The sequence below is a fragment of the Mytilus trossulus genome, chromosome 6 (genome assembly GCF_036588685.1).
Source record: "Mytilus trossulus isolate FHL-02 chromosome 6, PNRI_Mtr1.1.1.hap1, whole genome shotgun sequence".
Taxonomy (NCBI): domain Eukaryota; kingdom Metazoa; phylum Mollusca; class Bivalvia; order Mytilida; family Mytilidae; genus Mytilus; species Mytilus trossulus.
Window position 1 is genome coordinate 35,762,913 of NC_086378.1, and position 27,330 is coordinate 35,790,242.

General features: G+C 30.8%; 2 protein-coding genes across 2 annotated transcripts; both read left to right on the forward strand.

Moving 5' to 3' along the window:
- The first annotated feature begins 1,687 nt into the window (after positions 1 to 1,687).
- On the forward strand, positions 1,688 to 13,033 carry LOC134723396 (uncharacterized). Its single transcript, XM_063587012.1, has 2 exons — positions 1,688 to 1,912; positions 11,993 to 13,033. The coding sequence occupies exon 2, from the start codon at positions 12,119 to 12,121 to the stop codon at positions 12,977 to 12,979; it is 861 nt and encodes a 286-aa protein (XP_063443082.1). The 5' UTR covers positions 1,688 to 1,912; positions 11,993 to 12,118; the 3' UTR covers positions 12,980 to 13,033.
- Positions 13,034 to 21,507: 8,474 nt separating this feature from the next.
- On the forward strand, positions 21,508 to 26,194 carry LOC134723397 (uncharacterized). Its single transcript, XM_063587013.1, has 2 exons — positions 21,508 to 21,679; positions 24,731 to 26,194. The coding sequence occupies exon 2, from the start codon at positions 24,901 to 24,903 to the stop codon at positions 25,738 to 25,740; it is 840 nt and encodes a 279-aa protein (XP_063443083.1). The 5' UTR covers positions 21,508 to 21,679; positions 24,731 to 24,900; the 3' UTR covers positions 25,741 to 26,194.
- The last annotated feature ends 1,136 nt before the right edge of the window (positions 26,195 to 27,330 follow it).

Sequence of the window (27,330 nt, forward strand, 5' to 3'; positions counted from 1 at the left end):
GTTGAAGGCCGTACTTTAACCTATAATGGTTTACTTTTTAAATTGTTATTTGGATGGAGAGTTGTCTCATTGGCACTCACACCACATCTTCCTATATCTATTTTAAAGCAGAAAGATCATTTTGTCTATTTGACTTGGAGGTTTTACAATTGTATGACATTATTTTTGATCTTTCAATTTAAATATGACTATATACTAAACTATATCTATTTTCTTGTTAAATTATATACTTTTCTGACGCACAAATCAGTCTTAATTTATGTATAATTGCACTTCAAGTTTTCCATAATTCCTATGCATATTTATTATAATGATTTGGCCTTGTATGTCTGTTTCTTTTTTTTTTTATCTACTAGTAAAACACATCCGAAATGAATGACAGACGGACATATATACAAAACTTAACGAATAATTGAAATCAAGATATATGCGTTAGAACGCAAAGGTTTGCGTTAAACGCAAATGTTTGCGTAATAAGGCAAAGGTTTGCGTAATATCGCAAAGGTTTGCGTTATATCGTAAAAGTTTGCGTTAAACGTAAAGGTTTGCGTTATTTCGCAAAGGTTTGCGTTTATTGTAAAGGTTTGCGTATAATAACGCAAAGGTTTGCGTAATAACACAAAGGTTTGCGTAATAAGGCAAACATAGGAAGAAAAATGAAAAAAAAAATGTGTGGCGCTAATACGCTTCCGTATGTTTTACACAACCTCATTCAAGATAAATCCAAATATTTAGGGTCTCGCACTGGAGATGGTTGACCCTTGTATGTAACATATCATTCACATCTTGAGAAATAATTGTACGATATTCTCACAAGATTTGTCTTATTATCCTCTTAGATATTGAATGCAATAATCAATACCATCATTTGTCGCACACGAAACATTAAACTACTATATATCATTTCAGCATATTCTTAAGACACCAGTGTTGTCTGTATAGTATTTGCCACTGACTATTAAGCAATCAACAATCAATCAATGTATTTATGGTATATATATATTTATTTAACATACTAATAGTGTGTATTGGTAGTGAAATAATGGTCGTTTGTACTGTTCGCATCAGGCTGTTTTAGCTCTAGCGTTGATGCCCCTTTTAACGTTGCCTTGTTTTTGTCTATGTTGTTTTGCGAACACTTTTTGACTCGTGGGTTTCTTCTAACTCTTCTGCTTCAATCTGTAAAATAATGGTCACAATAAACAAGCTAATCATACTATCATGGGTTTGGTACGCATACATAACAGTGGAATATTAAATTTAAAAACAAACCCATCTTCTTTTTAAACCAATTGTTCGCGCATCTCTTTGGTTTTTTTTTTGGGCCCATTTTGATCTGATTCTATATTTTGATATTCTATTGATCATGTATTGTTTGTCTATTCTTTTAATGAACTTAGTAAGATAGCTAATGTTGATTCGGGTTTAACATATCTGTGTAGATTCACGAGACCGTGGAAATCTCAGGGTTTTATTTTACGTTATTTTCATTGTATTCTTTTCTATTTCAGTCATGAATGTAATAGCAAATACAAGGTATATATATCTTTATATAGATACAAATAATGCTAATATTGATAAAGGTAATCATGGCATGTAAAACAACAACTCATTTCCCGATATAAATCTTGAACTTCGTATAGAAACAATCACGAGTTTGGCCGATTGTAATTCATGAAGTATAGACGACATAATAAATATTCTTTGTCATTTGTATCTGACATAATCTATCTTGATAAGAAACTTTTGAAATATTTAAATAACTTATTCAATTGTGTAACTTTCAAATGTTCGTTTTAATGAGTTCTTGATGGATTGTCAATATACGATGTCATTTAAAGGAAACATTTAGGAAAATAGAGCTAATAAAAGATCGACTTTCAAACACCTTTGTATCATCCCATTATTGCAGGTAAATATGATATTTTCTCATTTAAAAATATCTGTTATTTGTGCAAAAAAAGTCATACATTTGTTATTTCATTTTTGAAGTCTGAGAAACACGATAAATTGACAAATAATATTTAAAAATAAAATTACAATCACAATTAACTTCATTTTTCCAGAAACTGCAAGTACAATATAGTCATCGGTAACCCGTCCAAAAATTGTATGTATTGTGAACATTTTTAAAAAATAAAAAAAATAAAACGGATGTGACTTAGTAAATTCCTCAAACTAATATTTTATAAAAGAAGCATGTATTCTGTGTTTGTCGTTTGTTGCTGTGTAATATATTTGTTTTTCGTTCATTATTTTGTATATAAATTAGTCCGTTAGTTTTTTCGTAAGGATTGTTTACATTTGCATGTCAGTTCATGGATTTTTATAGCTGACTACGAGTTATAGGCTTGGCTCTCTTGAAGAGAGTAAGAAATTATACCACACATCTTCTTATTGTTAAACCAATTTCAATTGATGTTAATATTTCTGTGAAATTAAAACTGCAGGAGCAGATGATCACAACATATCATTATTATATATTATGTATGTGCCAAGTCAGGAGCCTGTAATTCAGTGGTTTTCGTTTTTTTATGTGTTACATATTTGTTTTTCTTTCATTTTTTTTAATGAATAAGGCCGTTAGTTTTCTCGTTTGAATTGTTTTACATTGTCAAAAAAGTTTTGAAAAGGTTCCCAAGTTTGAAAAAAATGGGGGAAATTACTACATAACAGCAGATGCACAGGCTCATGTGTGTGCAATTTTTCATTTAAGCATCAATAATCTTTATCAAAAGTTGTATATGAGTCAATTTCATAAAATATGTACCCCTCCTTCCCCACACCCACACCTCTAATGTTCAATGCCCGACCTTTGTCACTTATATAAGCTGGTTTGCAGTTTATGTTACTCGGACAAAAAACTAATCGAGAGTAGTAAAAAGTTTACATAAATTAATAAAACCAGAATGTTTAGCCATAAAGTGAGGGGAGATTGGACACCCTGACACCTCCCGGATCCTTTTTAAATTTAGTGCTGAAGATGATACAAAGTCATCATTTATATTGAGAAAAATATAGAAGTGCAAACTTATAACTCCATGGTTGCGGGAATATCAATATTGGACTTTTCTCCTTTGTTTTCATTTACTGCCCAAACAATTATTCAGTGCTATCTATAAAAAGTCAAAATGATGGATGGATACGGATAAGACATTACGTAATAATCTTTAAGGTCAATGTATTAGCTGAGAATTTATTTGAACGAACTTACAGATTACGGGAGTTAACGATAACTTGAAAATTGCACGAGTGTACTTAAAATAATCTAAAGAGATATATGTTGTCAGTCTAGGCTTCGTTTCCCTGTCCATGATAGAAAATATTGGTGTGTAAATACACATGACCAAAAAAACCCTACACACACTTGACAAAATCCAAAACAAAGGATTGGAAAGATTTTATTGCTGTTCTTTGTCGAAAAAAGGGTTCAGCATTTCCCTCAGTAATCTGCTTGGATATTTACGATGTACTTAAATTTTTCATCGGCATATTTCTGTTTCTATGATGCAGAGATGCCACTATTTTACTGCTTTTTGTGTGTCCAAAGATGAATGTGCCTTATCTTTTCTGGACTAAGTATTGACGTTAAACGACACACACATGAGTAAGAGTATAACATGATCTCTACTTCACAGAGCATTAATCGTCTTTGAGAAAAACTTAACAGATGCCTAGAACAATGTCACGTGATAGCCTATCTATATACATCTTCGTTGGGAATGACGTTGTCTCGGAAACTCACTATTGATTCTAAGATACATTTTTAGTTAAATATTTTTTAGTCAGTTGTGCTGTATGTTTAAACATTTTTTGCTGCTGGATCCAATCATTGTCCCATTAACCTATTAATTATATATTACTCATCCAATTTTGTCAATATATCGAAACTATAATCAACTGTCATACAAGCGGTAGGTTTAGCTAGTTGTAAAACTAGTTTTAATTCACCATTTTGTTCGGAGAATACTTACAAGGACCAAGCATATGGCCGTTGGTTTTATTTCTTCCGTTAATTTATAAGTGTATGATTTTGTCAGTTGTAATTGATTTTTTTATTAGTTGTTAGTGGCTTTGAACTAGCTGTCAGATAACTGCGAGTACTCTCAGATCGGTTAATTATGTCTTTTTGTGTCGGGATGTATAAGTACCCGACCACGTCCACTTGTATTTTTTGTCTATCTGATGAGTTAAGCCATTTTCAACTGATTTTTATAGTTAGTTATTATGTTATACTGTTATACCACTGTCCCAGGTTAGGGTGAGGGTTGGGATCCCGCTAACATGTTTAACCCCGCCACATTATTTATGTATGTGTCTGTCCCAAGGTCAGGAGCCTGTAATTCAGTGGTTGTCGTTTGTTTATGTGTTACATATTTGTTTTACGTTCATTTTGTTTACATAAATAAGGCCGTTATTTTTCTTGTTTGAATTGTTTTACATTGTCTTATCGGGGCCTTTTATAGCTGACTATGCTGTATGGGCTTTGCTCATTGTCGAAGGCCGTACGGTGACCTATAGTTGTTAATGTTTGTGACATTTTGGTCTTTTGTGGATAGTTGTCTCATTGGCAATCATACCACATCTTCTTTTTTATATATTCCCCCATTTTGAATTTGCCTTGGAGTTTGTTATTTTTGTTATGACTATGCATAACGACGAAGATAAATAATTCAGTGAATTTGTCATTGTGTTGAACGCACCTTTACTTTTTTTTTTTTTAGGTTGAAAGGAATTATTTTACCTCAGATAAAGTCATGTCTACATGCTTCATATCTTGAACATGTATAAATTGATAATGAGATTCAACTAAAAACTAAACATTACGACAACCGGGATGATTTTTAATTGTGAACTTTTCTTTTGTGTGTAGCAAAATTCTAATAACTCCTGCATGCATATAGACAATGAATTCGATACGATATTCGGTTGTTTGTGTTTCCTTACATGATCCTTGATACAAAGTTGCTGCTTCAAATGAACATTTAGAACAAAAGGGTTCTAAATTGAAAGTAGTTTTTGATGTTTTCAACGATATTTTCTACATGTATATTATACGTGTATTAACACTGAAAAAATGAAGCAAACATAAGGACGTCTCTAACACTTTCAATTTCATTAGATATAGGAAGATGTGGTATCAGCGCCAATAAGACAACTCTCTATCCAAGTCACAACTTATAAAAGTTAACCATTATATGTCAAGGTACGGTCTTCGACACAGAGCCTAGGCTCACACCGAGGAGCAGGCTATAATGGGCCCCAAAAATTACTAGTGTAAAACCATTCGAACGGAAACAGTAGTATAACATCACAACACAGAAAAAAAGTTAGATATATGCGGTACGGGTTATGCTCAGTGTTGAAGTTCGTATGGTTACCTATGGGTGTTTATTTCTATGTCGTTTGGTTTCTTGTGTCTCAATGGTAATCATACCACATCTTCTTTTTTTATATTAGATTTTATTTTCCCTCATAAATTTCTCAGACACCGCAGACTGTATTTTTGTTTGCGATAAATACGCTGTTAAGTAAATATAGTTTTGACCTTATACATAAATAAGCTCACAATCACTACCAAAACACTGGACTGACAGTTGTTGACCACGCAAGGTTAGTAAATAAAAATGTAAGAATATTTTTTTAGGATTAGTATAGTAACTTCACAATTCCTTGGTTTGTTCGATCAAGAAGAATGTATATAAATCCAAAATTCCTAAAATTATAGGCTTCTTTAGATATTATTAAAAATATTTTATAAAAAACAACAGAATAAAAAACCTCATCAAAACTATGAAGTTGTAACAAAGAAGACCATCGTTCGTTCCTATCATTGTCTTGTCATAACTGAACATTCTGTGAGGGAAATCGTATATTTTATTTTTTTCACAGATTGAAATTTGGACAAAGTTTTTTCTTGACTTCACCCAATATATTGGCTAGTGCTTGGATCAACATATTTGTTAAGACGTGTGTCTCCGGCAAATATTATCTTATAACTTATACCAATAATGTTTAAGGGTGTGTATAGTGTTTTCAATGTAAACATTTACAAAGAATTTAAACAGCAAATATGATTTTAAAAATCTGAAACAGTACATAATGTTGATTTTATCGTTATTTTCTATAACAAACTATAAACAGAAATTGATAGATGGTCGTTCAAATTGCTCAATTTAGAATGCTTAGAAGGAAAATTACATATACCTAGTAAAAAAGTTGAAATTAAAAAATTCTAAAGTTGGGGAAATGAAATTTAAATAAATTGCTTCTCCATATAAAAAAATGTAGCTTATAGTTTTTTTAGTAAGTGTTTTTTTTAAATATCAATTGAAGTATATTTATAATTGCTTCTCCAATTGAAAATGTAGCTTATAGTTTTTTAGTAACAAAGTTTATTTAGTATGAATTGAAGTATATTTATATTTTTTAAATATAGAATTGGTAGAAATGGTAGAATTTTAAACTCAATATAGTTTTCGCGAATATTCCTAATATTCACGACTGAATACACAAAAAGAATGAAAAAAGGGTTAAAATAAAATTAACACTATGAGGCTGATTTAATATTTGATTTAAACGCCCTAAACATTGTAAACGTCCCATTTTCATTTAACTGGAAAATATCTGATTTGAAGATTCATCCACTTGAAATAATTTAGAAAAAAGTTTAATTATCATAACAGCCTCTTCAATCACAAATATATATCAAAACTTGTAAATTTAAATTGTATGTTTAAACAGAACTTCATTATGATCTCTGATCGTTTGAGTGTCAACTAACTATTAGATTCACCGAGAAACACCTTTTCATAAAATGTACCCAAGTATATATATATGATTTTATAAGTTTCTTGTTATGTTATAACTTTTTATAAGGCACTGAAACTAGAAGAACTTGTACACAAGTATAAATTAGAAACGGAATTATATTTTCTGCAACTTGTCAGAAAGATACGCATACATATTGCTCTGGTACTACTTTAAGCTAAATCAAAGTGGGTCGAATTGATAGATACATTTCGTATTCCCAGATATTCAAGACGATTTTGTTTTAGAAAAATCATCAAAGCTATCAAAATTGTGTGTGCTTAAAAAAAAAAGCAGACAAGTTTAAATGAACCTGACTTTGGAAACACTAGCAGCATATCCTTTTAATTGTATCATCATTGTTTAAAGTATAACTACTGTTTTCATGGTTGCATGCAACCGTTGCACTCGTGCATGTTCATCGGTTGTTAAAACTAATTGCCATAACAGAAGTAATTGTGCAAACATTTTTTTAAATCTGAATCAAACACCTTTTGAAAAAAAAATCCGAACACGTGGACATGATTAAAAGTAACATACGAAGACGGAGAAACATACATCATAACGAGACTTGAATAAAATATAACACAACACTTCACACCTCAATTTCAATATGGATAAGATTTAAGAGGTAGATTTATAATACCTTCAAATAAACAGAGATATAAAAGAAGATGTGGTATGATTGTCATGAGAGAACTCTCTACAAAAGACCAAAATGACACAGGAATTAACAACTATTGGTCACCATACGGCCTTTAACAATGTGCAAAACTCATACCGCATAGTCAGATATATATATATATATATATATAAAAGGCCCCAAATGGTATCTTTTTATGTTAAATTTCTGAATTACCCTTTGTAACATTGTAATTAACGTTATAACGATTGTTAGTTACGACAGCATAGATAGATATTTCAATTTAAGTGTACATGCATTTGAGATTTTGAAATGTAAGTTTAAATTTACTCCGGTATATTATTACTATCTGTAGTTTAGTAATTGATTTTCATTACCACACAGAATGAACGAATATTGTATTGATATATTCTATTATTGGAAGCATGTTTTTGTCAATTTTGATTTGTTTCTAGTTTTTTTCTGGAAGAATGACTTCAACATGTTAATATCCTATATTTTAGAAGGAAGTTTTCTAATATTCATTTCAAGTAACCAAATTATTATTAGTGACGAATCTGATAGGAACTGCAAAAAAGAATAACCCCTTCATTTTATATAATATCTATAATTTTTTACAATTATGTAAGATACTGTTTTAATATTGAACATAAGAAATTGTGGTATGCTTGACAATGAGACAACTATCAGTCTACCAGGGTCCATATGACGAAGATGAAAGCAACAATAGGTCACGGTACGGCCATCAACAATAAACAAAACTCATGCTACATAATGGCTTTTAACTTACTATACAGTATTGGTTTTGCTCGTTGGTGAAGGCCAAACGGATATTTGTTTAAATCCTCTTTATTTTGGTCTTTAATGGATAATTATCTCTTTGGCAATCGTACCGCATCTTCTTAGATTTATAACACAGTCATATTATGGGTAACATTTTGAGATGGTTCTACAACTTTAGTGTGAGACATTTAAGAACCATTGAAACAACTCTTCGACGAGTCCATAGCTGTCCTGCTTTGAAGCCAAATTTCTGTCAAAATTTTAAATCTTAAAGATAAAAAGGGTATGAGAAAAATCTGTACGGAAGAAAATAAATGGACGTACAAATTGATTTCCAATTTCCATATCATTTCATCGCTATTTTATGTTGTTTTTATCAATGAATCAATTGATCAATGAGTCTTTCCACTTTTTACAGTTTGCCATATATAAGCCAAAACTTTGAATTTTTAGTACAGCTTTTGGGTTAGTTATTAAAAGTACAACAGTGTCGGATTATTAAACAGAAATATGAAGGTCAGCATACATAGTTTTCGTTGTTTTATTTTCAAGATAGAAATTATTTTTCGTTTAAAAACTTATACTTTTCAAATGCATATTACTAATGCTTTTATTTATACATAAACGCAAACGCCTTACACTAACGGTCATATGGCTAAACTGGCGAAGGAAAAAACTTTCAATTCTATTAAAACCGACAATTTGATCAATTGAATGCATTTGAAAACGAGAAGACATCCAATACGCAAAAAATCAGAAGGCTTTGCGCATTTTTGTGTTCTTATGAAAGACTCAAATTTTGCTACTCTAAAAAATCAGACAGATTTTTCGATGATGTTATTAAATTTTTTAGAAAACCAAATTTTGAAGAAATAATTAGCAAAATTGAAATTGTGTGGCAACGTGAACAACAACAAAGAAATTATAACACTTTTTACAAACTATTTTCTAGCTACTAGTAATTGACAATAACTGGAAATAAAAATAATAAAATCAATCACTTGAACATTAGTCTAAGAAAACGTTGATAGTGTCAACACAGGGTTCAAGTCATTAATCATAATGACATTTCATCAGTTTACCACACTCGAAATCTTGTCAAACGCCCAATCACATGCAATACCTAGACCTATAATCTTTAACTCATTGTTTTGATTCCGGAGAGAAAACGACACTCTGGTTAAACTCTCGTTTCCAAATGGATATTGATGTTATTTGTGTGGCAGTAAATATATAAGATCAATTTTGACCCTTTATGTTCATTTTTTGTTATGAAAATAGAGCTTAAAAAATAATCTGTAAGTAATTTTACTGTTCCTCATGTGTAACTCATATTATATGTTTGTTTAAGTCTTTGAAAATATAGATACAAGAAACCAGCCAAAGTCTTAATTGCGCGCGTATTTAAAAATAAATCACGCAAGATTCAATAGATTTTGTTATAGTCAAGAGGGAAAGGTTCACGAAAGTATAATTGTAACTTGTCTGTAGATGCATAGAAAAACAACATTACCATTTATATAAATAATCTTTTGCGGTATCATATTGTTCTTGTAATATTTGGCTCTGGAAAATTTTGACTGATGAAAAACTAAGGAAAATCTGCTGTTTCGGAATGTAATTTCCTTAAATAAAAGGCATTACCACCTCACTTACTATATAACAGAGTGTAAACTTTCGTAAGATGTCGAAATATACAATCAACAAGTCTCGTAATCAGTTTATTTTAGCTTAAACCCAATTTTCACTGTGTGTTCAAATGTGTTTAGCCAAGAAATTGTATATCTAAATATACAATCCTTAGTTTAGCCGAAAGGCAAATAAAGTCGCATTTAAAATACTCTGAAGTCAAAATTGCCGCCTTTGTTCATATTCCATAACACTACTTATTCCTAATTGTATTTATTTGAGAAACAAACTCAAATATTTCAATTGCAATTAGTTATTCGAATCTGAAAATTACCTTAAAGCTGGTAAGCAAATAATATTCAAGCTAAATTCACAAGAAAATTCCATTTTTTTCTTGTATCACAAGTATCATGATTTCACAACAAAAGAAGTGTTCCATTACATGGTTTAGTCGAACCGTGCTGTTTTTCAATTCTTCAAATTATTTCCGGTCAATACACACAGACAAACCTAATGACTATTTAAACTCTCGCGTTAAGTAATAGATAATTAGATATGCATAATATAATTTAAAAAGAAAAGTTTGACATTCATTTGCACACTTGATACTTATTTTGAAACATTCGATATTATACAGACTTATAATATCTTTGGGATAAAAGTCACGGATAACTGCTATATTTGGAACTTAAAGGATAAATATACTTTGTTATGTTGTTTAAAAACTGAATTTATATTTTTTGAAATTATATAAAAATGTCGTAGAACCTTTAACGGAAAACTGTAAGTAGTTTAACAAACTAACTAATATTTATATTTTGGTTTTCGATGTTTTACGATGGAATGACTGTTTATGTTTCAATAGCTGTCTAACGTAATTAAGCCAGCCCCACTATTCACTTGTGGATAGTAGTTGCTGGTTTAAGCCAGACTGTCTGCATGCAGCACTAATAGATTATATGGAATTAATACATACACAATTGATGATATGAAATTAGATTAAATTGAAATAAAAAAGGTAGATGAAGGGATTTAACACCAAAATTTATTAACGTTTGGTTTAACAAAAAAACAAAAAATGATTAAAAGTGGTTAAAATTGAATCAGAATAAGCGAACCATACATATATTAGTACACCAAGAAGCCATTCTATTACAACTTTCATCAAGATTACATCAAATGCAATTGGATATCAAGAATTTGTCATATTTTTAAATATCGAATTGCTGAAATACCACACTGTTATATTATTGAAATCTGTATTAATGCCTTTATATCACCATATATATCTTGGTGTAAATCATAAATTATAAATACATCAAATCGGCTAACACCGCATTGGGTTTTCTAATACATGCATATATAGATATCCTGGATATTTTGTAACAAATAGAATAAAGAAATGCTTGCCGATGAGACATATATCCTACAGAGTCTTTATAGAGTGATTTTTAGCAATGATATTTAACAGTTCTAACTTCAACAATGAGCAAAACGCATACCGTATAGTTGAATAAGAAGGTCACGAATAGTACTTTAGTTTTATAATCTCGGTCGTCCATCTTTTGATTTGAGAAGAAACATGCAACAAAATTGACAGTTTACAATAACTGCATCAAAATAATGGAAATTCTGTTCACAATTAAGTGAAATAACCGTTTGAAGTATATGCATTTGAGTACATAGAATAATAACTTGAAATCTAATTCGTATTAGAATCTCTGCACGGGACCGTCTGTTCGTAGCTTGATTACGATATTTCAAAACATTTGAATTTTCAAATAACAATCTATTTGAAACAAAACAAATCACTCAAAATAGTGAGTGATTCAAGCGTGTATTAAAACCATGATTTAACAGTGGTAAAAAGGATTATTTTCATTTTGTAATCTTCACGGTTGCATTCAACTGAAAAGAATTTTAATCTCAGTTGACGACTTACAAACTAACAAGTTTTGATCAATTAAACTTTAAAAGATTCACATGCTTTCATATCTATTTATCTATTCAAAGTTGTTACAGCATCTGTAAAGAACATTAAATTGAAAAATCAGCTTGTAATGCATTACAGTATTAAAACATGGAGTAATTTAATACTTCTAATGAATTTCTTTCATTTTGTTGCAGAAGAGACCAAAAGATTTAACACGAGTAAATGATACATCAACAAGAGTTCGAAAACAGTTGTCTAATACTACTGAGGATATAAACGATAGTTTTGGGAGTATACTGAAAACCATAGTATATGAGAATATGGACCAAAGCTTCGTTCGTCTATCTAAACGTGCCAGTTCGGAATCAAGCTTGCATCGTGTCAACCATCGGGAAAACACAAATTTGTCAGCTCCTCTAAACTATTTTCCATCAGTTGATAATGCTGTTAGACAGTTCAAAGGAAAAACAGATGCTCCTAAAGTAGTTGCCATTTCAGTACCCTTAAATAAAAGACAATCTTTCTTAGACAACAGTGATGAACATCGTTTGAAATACCATCATCGAAGCGTAGACGAGTTAGAAAAGATTTCAAAGAATACGGAAAGATTACGAACAGTGTTCGATGAAGAAGTCGATCTTGATTATATAGACATCGTGTATGAAACTAATAAGCCATCAAAACAACATCATCTATCTCTTTCGTGTGCGCCGCCATTAATGCCGAAATATATTTCTAGAAGAATAAAACTTCAGCAGAGGACAGATTCTCGAGACGGGAGTGCTGAAAGTAGGAACGCAGACAAATGTTTTGACGAGAGTCACGAACTTCCGGTAGTTTTAAATTGTACCGATGAATTACTGAACAGAACATCTAACTCTCATCCTACTAGCAGTAAAATCGGCTGGCGAAAAGTTGCTAATAGCAATGAAGTTCGCATTGAAGTACAATCAGACAAAAGTAATAGCAATGCTTATAATTATGGCCGACATTTTAGTGCTAAATCCTCACATACTGATGTAAACCCTGATCCTTTTTCTACTGCACATAGACTATCCTATTTCAGGAAGACACACGGATTTGCTGGCGGTTTTAACCGAGCGAATACTAAAGATGTACAAAAAATGTTAAGATACAGTAAATATATCAATCCTAACTTTAAACATAAAAATTTAAGATGATGTTTATGGAAAAAAAGTAGTAAATAGTAAAATCAAATAAATGTATTTGTTATTCATACACGCCTTGATGTTTGTTAGAAGAAAAGAAACATTTAGGTATTGACGTGAAAATGGGTTTTGAAATGTTTTTTTCCCCTATAAATTCAGACCACCCAAAAACAGATTAAAATTACCGGTATTAATAAGAGTTAGCGAATCATTAAATTAACATTTACCCTTTGCTCCTTAAAAGCACATAGTTTCCCCTACTATTGATACAGACAAAGTCATTTCAGATGTTTTCGTCATTGGATACTTTTGCATATATTTTTTTCTACATTTAACATATACTATTTATTGTTTGGTGTCACAATCATTGTTCCTTGCCTTTTTTGTGTTTTCTTTAATTTCTTAATTCATACATCACAAGACCAAAGTTCTTGTTATATAATGTCCAATCTTTAAGCAGTACGAACCCCTTGTATAAACAGGGAGTTATATTGAGCTGCAGAAATGTAAGTATAAAGTGAAATCACAAAAATACTGAACTCCGAGGAAAATTCAGAGCGGTAAGTTCCTAATCAAATGACAAAAGCAAAAGCTAAAGTACACCAAAGAATGAATAACAACTGTCATATTCCTGACTTAATACCGACGAAAATGATGGATTAAACCTGATTTTGTAGCTAGCTAAACCTCTCACTTGTATCTCAGCCACTTCAAATTCGATTATATTGACAACGATGTGTGAACAAACAGACATAATAGTAAAAAAAGTCAAAAACATTGGTACAGCAGTCAACATTGTGTTATAAACTTAATCACTACAAACACAAATTTAACAAAAGAAGCACAGAAAGGCAAATAGACAAAGCACATAAGCAAACATGAAAGACAAACATACAAAAATTATCATAGGAAAATAACACAATGACAGGATGTAGAAGTACAGAACCAAGTCATATGTATCAAAGAAACACAACAATGCATATAGACAAGACATATTAGCAAAAATGAAAGACAAGAATACAAAAATTACTAGAACAATGTTAAACACAATGAGGGATAGATAAATAAACACGGATTCACGTCTTAATAATATCACAGAAAAAGACTAACCAGTAAACGTAATATTCATTACGACAAATAAAAGATTTATACAACTCGTTGATAAGACGATAAACAACGTCAGTAACCAGAATCTCTACTTCAAGACCATCGTGTATTATTTGGGAAGTTGATACGAAATATTTATCAACAAGGTCTTGGTAACTTCCGCTGATTTTTTTTTTTAGAAAAAGGACGAGACGTTCTTTGCCATACCTCTGGTTCATCAATTGTCTGCCTATACACTGGACAGAAAGTATATGCATATTTTATGCATGTCACACTAACCAGCGTTCAAGGACAGTGATTGCTCACAATATATGGTTAGAATGCAATTCGCAAACGGAATACATCTTTCTGAACATTACTACTAGTATGAAAATCATGAATAGAAAACTGAAACCACTTAAGTGTTAAAAATGGTCTCTACATGATTTAGTTATGAGCAAAACTATAAACAGTGTTGTCCTTTCAGATATTAAGCCTCAATGTATTTTATAGATTCTCAAAAAAACCCGATATACTTATTCCTCGTCACAAGAAAGCTTAAAGTATCTGTCTTGCATGCAAGGTGATATTTGAAATTTTCTATAAGTGCTGATACTAGGATTAAAACACATGCACTGCTTGGGTTTGGTAGCTTTCAAGCCACATCAGGATAATGTTAAAACAAAAAAACTAACCATAAGGAAGTAAACTAATAGAATATATTAGTTGCAAGTAGGCGTCATTGATAAACTCATTCCTCTTTGTGTTATTGTTCTAATGATTTTTTTATTCTTGTCTTTCATTTTTGCTAATGGGCTTCGTCAGGTTTGAAAGAAACTATTAAACAGAAGACTCATTAGTGACGCTCGAATCAAAAAATGTTAAAAAGGCTAAGAAAAGTACGAAGTTGAAGAGCATTGAGGATCAACAATTCCTAAAAGTTTTGCCAAATACAGCTAAGGTAATCAATTCCTGATATGATTAAACAGAAACAAAATGCAATTAAAACCAAACAAGTTTTGATTGTGTCACACTTGTTTTCACAATGGCTGCAGGTATAATGTTCCGTCGTGATTTGAACAAAAAGTTCCTTTTTATTCCAATAGTAAATCAATTTTAGACTGAGAGGAAAATTTTGAACTGAACAGCTCTTAAATAACTGATCAATACGTTTTTAAGTGATGGTCAATGTTTGAGTCCATTTTTATCCTTACACACTGCGGTAAATTCATCACTGCTCAGTCAGACATTTCACAATTGATATTTGTAGACTGTTCAGTGAGTATACAAAGATACAACCCACTGCAGTGTCTTAAAATGTACCGAACAGTACTGAATATACTGTATAAACAGAACTGCATTTTTATACCACATGAAAATATCTGATAAACAACTGAAACTTTTATCAAGACTTTACGGTTTTAGTTTCAGACTTTTCAGATGAAGATAAAAATGACCGTAACCTTTAGTTAGAACTTATCATATATACCTGTATATATATCAATAGTATTCGAGATGAAAACTCTAAAAATAGTGAATTTGATAAGTTGAAATTTTTAATCAGGTTTTAACAACACCCCTATCTCAAAATCCACAGAACAAAAAAGGTACGAAATCGCTAATGTGTTACAGATACGCAGGATAATGCTTTGACATTTGAACATCGGTATATTACTGTTGCCTCTAATTCATACTTAAATAAAAAAAAAAAAAACACACGTTCTATGTTCTATGAAGCTTCGGTAGAATATCCGAGGGACGTTTTGTGCTTTATGCCAATTAAGAAGCTATTACTAGTAACTGCTGTGACAAATGAGACCAAAGTTTCATTGTTTACATAAAAACATTGGTTCAAAGATAAAAGTTTCGTCACTAAAATAGATAAAATTGACTTAATATAAAGCATGCCACACGATAAGGCACAACGTGATGAAACTTAAAGTATTTTATCACGAATCTTTGAATTATTGTTGCTGACAGCATTTGGACAAACAATTTTGTTACTTTTAGATGTATACATGAACGAAATAATAGATGTTAACCAGTATACACTATCCTTTTAGAAGACGGAGGAAACAGAAATTACAAAACCCACGAGAATCACATGCGGTCTTCACTGCTTAGATTGGTAAATTTTATTGAAATAAAAAAAACAACGTTTAAGTGTTCTTAATGAAGGTAAATTATGAAATAAAATTGAGAAAGGAAATAATGAATGTGTCAAAGCGACAACAACCCGACAATAGAGCAGACAACAGCCGAAAACCACCAATGGGTCTTCAATGTAGCGAGAATTCCCGCACCCGTAGGTGTCATGTAGCTGGCCCCTAAAAATATGTATACCAGTACAATGATAATAGACGTCATACTAAACTCCAAATTGTACACAAGAAACTAAAATAGAAATCATACAAGACTAACAAAGGCCAGAGGCTCCTGACTTGGGACAGGCGCAAAATTGTGGCGGGGTTAAACATGTTTATGAGATCTAACCCTCCCCCTATACATCTAGCCAATGTAGAAAAGTAAACGCATAACAATACGCACATTAAAATCCAGTTCAAGAGAAGTCCGAGTCCGATGTCAAAAGATGTAACAAAAGAAAATAAATAAAATGATAATAATACATAAATAACAACAGACTACTAGCAGTTAACTGACATGCCAGCTCCAGACCTCAATTAATCTGATTGAAAGATTATGTCTTCATCATATGAATATCAGGCACAATCCCTCCCGTTAGGGGTTTAGTGTCATACTATAATAACATATATGAGAAGAACATAACCCGTGTCATGCCAACAACTGTTTAATAAATATCAATATAAAAGCCAAAATATGCAATCGTTAATGACCTGACAATAGTATCGTGACTATATCTCTTCTTAATAAGTCTGTTTAAAGGGTTTGTAATCATTTGAGGTGAATACTGACATTTTTGTGCTTTGTTAAGAATATTAGCATAAAAATTGGATGTGAAATACCTGAACGTATAAGATGTCTGCATGTTGAGTTATATTTACGAATTATTTCCTTATACAGGTGATAAAATTTAGTAAATGTTTGGACCAGTTTGTGATATCGAAAAACCCTGGTGTAATAATTTTTCAGTAATACATAAATTTCTCTCGCTAAAATCTAATACGTTGTTGCCTACACGAGCGAATTGTACAAGTTGAGATATATAAACACCATAAGATGGTGAGAAGGGACCGTCACCATCTAAATATGGATAATTAACAATATGAAATGAAAAATCATCTCTTTTATCATAAATTTTTGTATTAAGCTTCCCGTTAATGATATAGGTATCAATATCGAGGAAAGGGCAGTGGTCACTGTTAGTATTAGCTTTATTTAAAGTATGTTAACAGGATACATACTGAAGTTGTCATTATTGAGAGCCAATATATCATCCAAATTTCTAAAAGTATTGTTAAATATTTGTATCAAATGTTGTTTCGATGGGTCTTTGCTAATTTTAGTCATACATTGTAATGTCCAATTGACATCGTTCTTTTGTTTATTGCTACTAAAAATGACATAAAAGAGTTTGAACATATGTACTCGCATTCTGACTTTTTAAATGCCCAGCTAATTAGGAATGTGAATTTTTTTCTTAATAAGAATATGAGGCAAAGGGGTATATAGGGTAGAAAAATCAAAACTTTGAACAGATTCAAAATCACCAATATATGCATGCAATTTATCAAGTATTTCCAACGAGTTTTTGACACTCCAAAAGTAATTAATTCCACTATTTTCAAAGGCCTTATTTGAACAATTTATTATCAGGTTTTTTATTGTACAAAGTGTACTAATAAGTTAAACAGACTATTTAGTAGTGGAACCATGACTTGAAGATGAAATGAATCTATACTTGTAAGGTTTTTTGTGTAGCTTTGGTAGCCAGTACATAGTTGGGACTTTCATTGTATCTGGTTCTGCTTGTAAAGAAGTAGCTAAAAGTTTGTTTTTGTTACAAATGTCGAAAGCACATCAGATGCAGAAAGTTTATTAAAGTGTTATTTTTGTTATTAAACAATACAGTCTATAGTAGTGACAAATTGATTTTTTTCCTCCACACTTTACACAATGCCCTGAGATTTTATGAATCTTAATTGATTTTTCTATTAACCCATCAATGTTTTGTTATTCTATCATCACTAAGATATATCAATGTCGTGATGAAATATATAACAACTTCATTAAGCCTTTCTATCGTTCATACCTTTAAAGAAAATTATCTGTATCATGAATATTTTATCAAAGTAAACCCATTATCTCTGGAACTTTACACGAAAAGTGGTTCTATGAACTCACACAATGTAAGTAATAAGCGATGTTGAATTTTTCATGACCATAATTAACTTTTAACGTGACTAAAACTATTTCACAATTTTTCGTCGTTTTTTGGTAATAAAATAACAACCATTTTATATTAATGGAACGATGAAGGTTTGTTCAAAGTTAACAAAATAATAGAAAGCGACATCACGAACCAAAACAAATCGAAAAAGCAACAAAATTAACACAAAATCTCACATATGAAAGAGGAGATCATCAAAACACAATAACATTCTACATTTTTCATATCGTTGCCGTTTTGAGGAAACATTTCTTTTTCCATTTAGAAAAATGACAAAAATGCTCTATTGAATGATATATCATCAATTTCACCAATAAGATAAAATGTTTGAAAATATGAAGTGTATAATGTAGAAGAGTTGATATTTAAAAATCTATCCGATTGAACGTGTTAAAAAAATATACTTGAGTTATGTCGCTTTGTACTAATATATAATCTGGCCGAAGTTATTAACATGATCTCTAAGTTATTAAAATGATCTCACATTTCCTAACATGAAATATTACTTCAATTATATATTCCCTTGCATTTTTACTTTTGTCCATTCTGAGAGATTATTGTTAACTTGTATTAGTTATTTTCAACGATGATAGTTACACACTTATTCAATAATGATGATTGGTGTTTTACGTCTTGTGCAAATACACTTCAGGATGAGAACTTTAAAACTGTTTTGTACAAGACCAATACACTGTTCGTGTTTGTAACAGCTAAGCTCTTATATGATAAAAATTCTATTCGATGCAAAGAAATTGAATAAAATTATACATTAATTTAAAGATTCTTATTCTTTTATGTTAGTTATCCATGGAACCCGAACACTTTAGTTGTTTTTACAATTAAAATTAGTTCTGCCTCTTGTTATAAACTTACATTCATAATAAATGGTATCACACTTCCTGAGGAATAGCAGTCAAAAAGTTTGGGCCAATTTTACCTGGACCTCATTTCATACCAGAGCCATTAAAAATGTTGTTTTCTTCTGAATAATTCCAAACTTCATGTTAAAACATCCCAATATGTAAACTGTAAGGTTCTTACAAAGTTATAGTTTATTTCCTAACATATCACCAAAATCGCAAACTCTTTAGATAATAAAAACTGTATTTTGACAGATTTTGACAAATAAAGAGTCTTTACACATTCAATGTGTAAGTAGGTTATATTTGGCTTAAACCAAAACTATGTTGACAGTAAAGCTATGTTTTGTGTTTTGGATAGAAATTAATTAGTTTTGGTTGACGACACCTTTGAATGCAAAATTGTACAAAAACGCGAAATCAATATATTTTCAACAGCAATATGTATAATTGATTCGTATTGTTATTTGTTTTTGTAGAAGGATTCGGCAATACTTTGAGCTTGACCCTGTAAATGACAAATACCGAGAAATTCGTATAACCCTTTTCTAATTCCATATTATAAAAAGCTTTTTCGCTTATGTAGTAAAGATATTTTTTACAGGAAATATATAAGACTAAGAATTCAAGAGTTTGGATGACAATTAGAGATGAAAACAGGCGTTTAACTTTTATATGATGCTGGTACGGAAATATTCTTATAAGACTTGAATACTCAAACTTTAACGAAAGAATATCTATTCAAAATTGCATGAAATTACAAGTTGACATAATGATTTTGTTATATACTAGCCAACAAAAGAAACGATACAAGACTTTTTTTCAAATTTAAGATAAAGTTTTCCGTTCATTGGACCAATATTGAAGGTAGTAATCATTATGGAAATATAAATCCGTTTAAAAAAAATATTTTTTTGGTGTCGTGACGTTTTTTCGCGATTTTTTTTTACAAAATTTACGTAAAACGACAATTTTAAAAACAGAAGTTCCAATTAATGATGCCAACCTCTCATTTAAAGGTAAAGACAATGTTTGCTATCAATTAATTTTTCAAAATCATACAGTTTCTTTGTTTATTTGTAAAGCAAAGTTCGGCCCCACGAGAAATCGTTAAAATGTATACATTATCAACTGATTTACCATAGACAGTATGTGTAAAGTGATATTCAAAAAGCGGTAATAATCTTAAAACTGATCCGAAAGGTCCCAAATTTACTTTGTGTTGTTTTCATATCTTAGCATTGATTTAAGACGAAAATAAAAAAAAAATATTTTGCATTTTTTTAGATTTCAAAAAACACTTTTTCCCAAAAATTTGAAAAAAAACAATAATTCAACCCATTAGTTACAACACGAACATAACTTGTTTGCATATTGAATATTTTTAAACAAATTTGAAATTTTATTTAGTACTTAAAAATGATGTGTCGATTTCTTTAACTTTTCGCAAAACTAGTTTGCACCATATGATCGTTTAAATGGAATTTAGATACTTTCCGACAAGTTTTGATTTTCATTATCACATGTGTATGCATTGAAAATGAAAGCTTTTTAAAATAGTGTATCTCATTTTGTTTTATATTTAATACTTTTTGTATTTTTTTTTTCAAAGTCGTATATCGTTTCTTTGTTGACTAGTATATAAATTGTCATTTAATGACAAAATACAAATTACGTTTGTTTTAGTTTAATTACTGGTATCATGTACGTACTTATTCTCCTTTATAATGCTTGCTCAAATATAGATATAAGTTTGGGCATTCACGTTTTATATTGACAATATTGTCAATGTAATACGTCCAGTGTCATGCTGTGAACATTTTATAAGGACTTATTGTGAAATCAGAACTTTTAGCAAGGGAACTTTTTTTTCAACCAAAGAAAATCTAGTTGGAATAGAATCCCATTGTTTCTACTTCGAACAGAACACAAAGGATAGTGTAACTCGAATAATTCCCTCTCCGTGTCCGATTTTCTCCCACGAATGCAGCCAGTGTAGTAGAGCAGCAGAATATAACGACTGCATTATTGGGACTAGGGATAGTAAGATCAATTCATTGTTATGACTCAATAAATTATTAATCAACATTACAATCGTGACAATCCATTAATTTGGCATACTATGAAAATACGCACGGTACAGTATATAATAGGTCCTTTTACACTGTTTAGTTATCTTGTAAAATCAAATGGTGTTAATATGATTTATCAAGATACATAGTACACCTTTAAGACCTTTAACAGTTTAACAAAAACATTATTGTTGTCTGTTATAGTGGATAAATAACACCAAGTTTAGTTAGTATCAACCTTATAAAATATTTAGTAATACACCATACAAAATATCAATACTCAATTAACGAGAATCGTTAATGGCTGAAAAGTTTACATTTTAAGGTAAGGTACTAAAGTATATATATGATAGGTTAGACATACGAAGATCTTGGTTTATTTGGGACAATTTCCTAAAACGGATTAATTAACAAAAATATTTAGTTTGATGATAAATCGCAGAACAAAGAATTTTAAGACTACCTTTCCTGATAATTTTTAGTTATATGAACAATTTTAACAACATGATGAATAAGAGGTGATATGGATAAACGTCAAAGAAACAACCACCAAACAAAACAAAAAATCAAAAATAAGTAGCGGTAGAAATATTCTGTGTAAATTGTCAATAAAAGACTCATCAGTGACTTTCGAATCATAGAAGTTTAAAGGCCAAAAAATTTACGAAATTCAAAAATTCGTCGCTGTGTGTCCTGTTGATGGTTTTACTTAATGACACATTTGTTATGAAGCACAGAGGCCAATATCTATTTGAAGCTATAAATTTTGATTGCCTTATCAGAAACTAAATATTTTTCTTGAAGTCATTTTGAGGATATTCGGTATTGTTTGATATTGGTTAACTAAAACTTGTTTTTTTGCGTCGTGCGTGCGTACAATTTATAATAAGCTTGATATTTTGTTTTATCATAAACATTCTTGCCTCTAGATTTTTCTAGATATTCTGTTATCAGGAATGATCAAACTCTATATTATTAAAGGCCTACAATGCTTATGAAAAAGGCGATATACACTTAAGGAATATTCAAACTTAATGTGTTTTTGCAAAATACAATTTAGTAAACTGGCTGTCATGATTGTGAACGATTGGTAAAATAACTGTCACTTAACGTTCTAATTGTTTAAAACTGAGCGATATATATAAAAACGACACCTGTTCAGTGTCTATGGCTGTATGTTGAACATCATTTTCATACATCTGTTCTGATTATTTTTTTTGTTCGAGTGTTAAAATCCACCTTTCTCAATATACGCATACATACAACAAGCAAAACCGATCTAACAGATGAGGGAAATTGCTGGTTCCATCCCCGGCCTGTTCAAACCGAAGATTTTAAAGTGTATCTACTTTTTATACACTAAGTCTTGGAAAAAGAGCAAAATATTGGTTAAGTCGGAATAATGTGTCTGAGTAGGGTTAAATATTTTCCTGCACATTTCCTACCTACTGACCTTTATAATCTGGTTCAGCTTGTCGGTCTAGGAAAAAAACATGGTGCTTTGTATTACTATCGAATTGACATATCCTGAATATTCATTTGATTTCCCATTTGAAGATAAAATGCTTTTCATTACCACGACACCACTCAATACGTACAAAGGACTTATCCTCGAGTGCAGGAGTTCGTCGGTAAGATACCCGGCCAGTTCAAACCACGTACTTGACAATACTATTTGCTGATTCTCCATTAAGAATGCGGCATTAATGAGTTAGAGCATTTCCTGGGGACTGATTTTAATCTCGGGTTTTAAATAAAAAGTCAAGGTTTACTTCTAGGATGAGAAGTTGTAGTTGTCCAGGGAGACTAAGTAAAATGTCTTAAGATTTCTATTTTTTCTATTGTAATTCTTAAAGATTCAGTGACAAATCAGGAAGTGCTTCCCGAGAAAAGGTCAATAAATATAAGCAAGCCGCTGTGTGATGCATTCAAAAAAGATATAGTTTTTATACTGTTATATGTTTCCTACGTAGGTATCATTTCAAATAGTTCTTTCAATTCTTAGAAAACCACCAACAGCATATAACAGTATTCCACTCCTCGGTAAAATACGGATATTGCAAAAGATAAAAGAGAAAAATGGAATGTTGATAGACTTTGTATAATGCAATAGATCGATACATCTAACAATAAAATGAATTTCTAACACATACAATAATTACTAGAGTGGAAGTTCAGTAACCAGTCGTGATAAATTGATTCTTTGGAAACTAATTCAGTCATGGTAAGAATTTTTTTTTTTATTTGATTTCTTTAATTAAAAACTATACACATCGCTACACCAGGTTTTTGTAATGATGTAATACTTAGATTGTCAGTTTGTTAATTTTTTCTTAGTTTACAGGTCCTTAAATTCGTGGAATTGATAATTGGTTACCAGGGAAAAGTAAAAGATAGTATGGATGGCTAGATCAATATATTTGTATTAAGTTTCATTATTTATTTGATTTGATTCCATATCGTTCTTTCCATAAGATACTCTGATGTGTCTATATGAAGAGAAATTTATGTTTAGACCAGCATTTTATATCTCAAGTCGGGAGTTAAATTGGCACTCCTAATTTCATTTTACACTCACATAGAAAATGTATATCAATTGTTTAGATTTGACCTATTTTTGCTTTGAAACTCGTCAATATAAGAAAAAAAAACCTTCACGATATTTTTACTCCAAAAGAGCGTTTCGTCTACTTTAGACACAGCAGTAAGGCTCAAATAAGATAGTTAAAAGTTGGAGATCATTGAGGTCCCCAAAGTGTATCACTGTAGTATCCATATTTCACAGTTTTAGTGGTCATTACGTATTCCATGTATTAACAAATATATTCCTGACCCTCACCATCCATTGCTAGATTTATCTGAATACTGTTACATCATAATATGAATAGAATAATTTGGCCCCAATCAGAATGAACATAAGAAAGTAGTACATATGCTAAGCGAAAAATGAATAAATACCTGTTTTGTATTACCGACCTCCAGGGAACCAGTGTGTTCAGATATCCAATTAAAGACATGTTCATTTTTCAGCACAAGTCAGGATTCGCATAGTTATATATATAAACATTCATTATAATACTTCTACGGGTTTATAAACTCATCATAGATACCAGGACTAAATTTTGTATATACGCCAGACGCGCGTTTCGTCCACAAAAGACTCATCAGTGACGCTCGAATTCAAAAAAGTTAAATAGGCCAAAATAAAGTACGAATTAAGGTAAAGTTGTTACTTTATTTGAACTTAAGACATAATATCTATGAATGCTTGAAGCTGCAGAATTTAGCATAGACAGCAATGGGGCTATGAATTTGTGGAAATATTCCAAAAATGTTAAGAAATTAACACCAGTGATATTTATTATTTTATTTGTAGGTGATCTTATAAGTAGACGTGGCGTAAGGACTGATGTAGACGAATATTACAAAAAAATATAGCAGCATAGAAGACATAGCTTTTCACCATTACAAAAAATAACCAACAGTTTATGTTTCGCATAAATATTTTTTATAAAGAAATGTGACAATCTTAAGAATGAATGAACTATGAAAACCAAAAAGAGAGAACATTTCTTTACTAACAGTTCACCGATGATGTTACCCTCCATTCAGAACGCAGTTGATCATTTTAGAACAGCAATGACGAGACAGAAAAGTAATATTGTGCGTCTCCCTCCTCTGACAAAAAGTCCTGATTATTATGGCGGTCGCATTAAATATAAGCATAGATCCTCTGAGGAAGCAATGCGAAACTCGGAAAACTGGGATAAACTTAAGTTCATCTTGAGTGAAGAAAGTACAACAAACTCTATTGACATGGTGTACGAAGTTAACAAACCCGGAAGTAAAATAATGGATACCTTGGAATGTTCCCCTCCGTTGATATCCACATCGGTATCCAAGGATATATTTGAAAATAAAGTCAAAGAATTAAATTTGAAAAGGAACGTTACAGGAAAAACAACATTGACAAGTTTTGCGGACGAATTAAAAATAACTGAAGATCACGTGACAAAAACTTCTCGCAATATACACGATGAAAAAAACGAGAGTGTGCCAATATATGCAGAAGACAAAAATTTCAAAGCGGAAAATAAATTTCAAAAATACAATCTTATAGAATCAGAAGAACAAAAACCTTTACAGAAGAAAGTGCGTTTCGATTTAAACGACAATACCCAGAGAACGAAATTCGCTGAATCGTTTAAATCACAACGGACCAAGAATAAAAAATGTTTTCTGACAAAAACTAAAGTATCAGACCTCACGATTCAACAAAGTCCGTCAAGTAGGTCTATTCATCAGAGCAAAAAGGTGGGATTAGCAATGAAACAGATAATAAGAGGACAAACTATTGGGAAACATGGTCGCTCACAAAGATGCTAAATCATTTTCATTAAATCCTTCAAGACACGTTGCTGTTTATATAAAACTGTATACGGGGTTCTTTTCTGGTTGGTATACATAAATTGGACTATCATTTTCATATAAATCATGTTTATGTATTGTGCAATAAGAATTGATTACTACTGTATAGAAAGCATCAGTACTGTTGAATACACAATTTATCAAATAGTTAATATGAGACTTAGATCAGCTATCTTGTTAATGATTTGACAAAACAAATTGTCCGCGCGAAATTGGTATTGCCACCTGTTCTATCAGGCATCTGGTGTTTAAAAAATGATATTTAAAAAAAAAAAAACGCACTTCATAATATTGCTTTAATACGTAGTCCATGCTGTATAGTTTCCATGTCACTAGCACCAAGGTTTGAAGTCAGGTTTGATTTTAATTTTGAATTGCTTGTTGAATTACCAAATATGCAAAATATTACGGATTGCCTAAATATCAGATTAATCTAATGTGTTTCATCGTCTTTTAAAAAAAAAAAAAAATTGTCCCAAACAAAATTTGATAAAAACCTTTACAGAAAAATTTCTGAAGAATTAAATTTATTTTTTTGCAAAAATTCAATTTGATGAACTTTCGTCGGATATTAATACATTAAAGATATTCTTCATTTCATGTATCTCAATAGGTAAGGAAGTAATCTTTGACAACATCTGCTCCCTTTTTGGGAGTTACACCTAGGCAGGATTATCGGCTGACAGTCGTGAATGAAATCCGTATGTTACAGTTTATCGATGTTTATTGTAGTTCCACCATTTCTGCTTGTTCAATGAAATATCTTCTTAACAGATTCTATATATTGTATGTTAATCGCAGGTTTTCTAAATCTTTGATATCGAAAGCATAATCGGAAAGGGTTTTTTATTCACTTGTTATAAATTTTATGTAGCATGATTATTATTGATTTAAAATAAAATGATGAAAAATTCATAGTTTTTCGTTTATGTGTAAAAAACGTATGTCCAATATTATTTTTAAATTTGATAGAATTAATACATAATTTGAAGCAAACAAGTAATAACATAAAATGTCAATAAGTTATTCATATTTATTAGGCCATATTGTGATATTATCGACGTCTTACATTTCTTCTCTTTTAATGAGGAGTGTATGCAGATATTGCCAAAAAAATGTCTAAACTCTATTTAGATTAGATGCATATTGCTTATTACGTGGTTTACTTATTGTTCAAAGCGTTTAAATTACTATGAAAGTTGAGCAAATTTACAAAAATACAAAGAGATGGTAGAACACGTAGTGATATTTTGACTGCAAATATAAGTTAATAAGTTGCATTCAGTAATGTCACAATCGGAGAAAAAAGAAGGGAATGTGGTTACGTATCCGTGGTGATCTCTGACATCTAAATTCCATAGGCAACGACCATATCATGATAGCGCTCAAACAAATTTCGAAAGGTGCACTTTTAACATAGTTCTAATAGTTTTATTGAAAAACTCAACCTTCTATTAAGGAAATCCTGATTGGAAAACGAAAGCGCCATTTATATAATAGTTATACACTCAACTCGCTAGGGCTGCTGAAATTATGCTTCTCTGAATT

Bases quoted from the DNA above. Each gene is read 5' to 3' on its own strand.
- LOC134723397 (XM_063587013.1), top strand. From the start codon at position 24,901: ATGAAAACCAAAAAGAGAGAACATTTCTTTACTAACAGTTCACCGATG.
- LOC134723396 (XM_063587012.1), top strand. From the start codon at position 12,119: ATGGACCAAAGCTTCGTTCGTCTATCTAAACGTGCCAGTTCGGAATCA.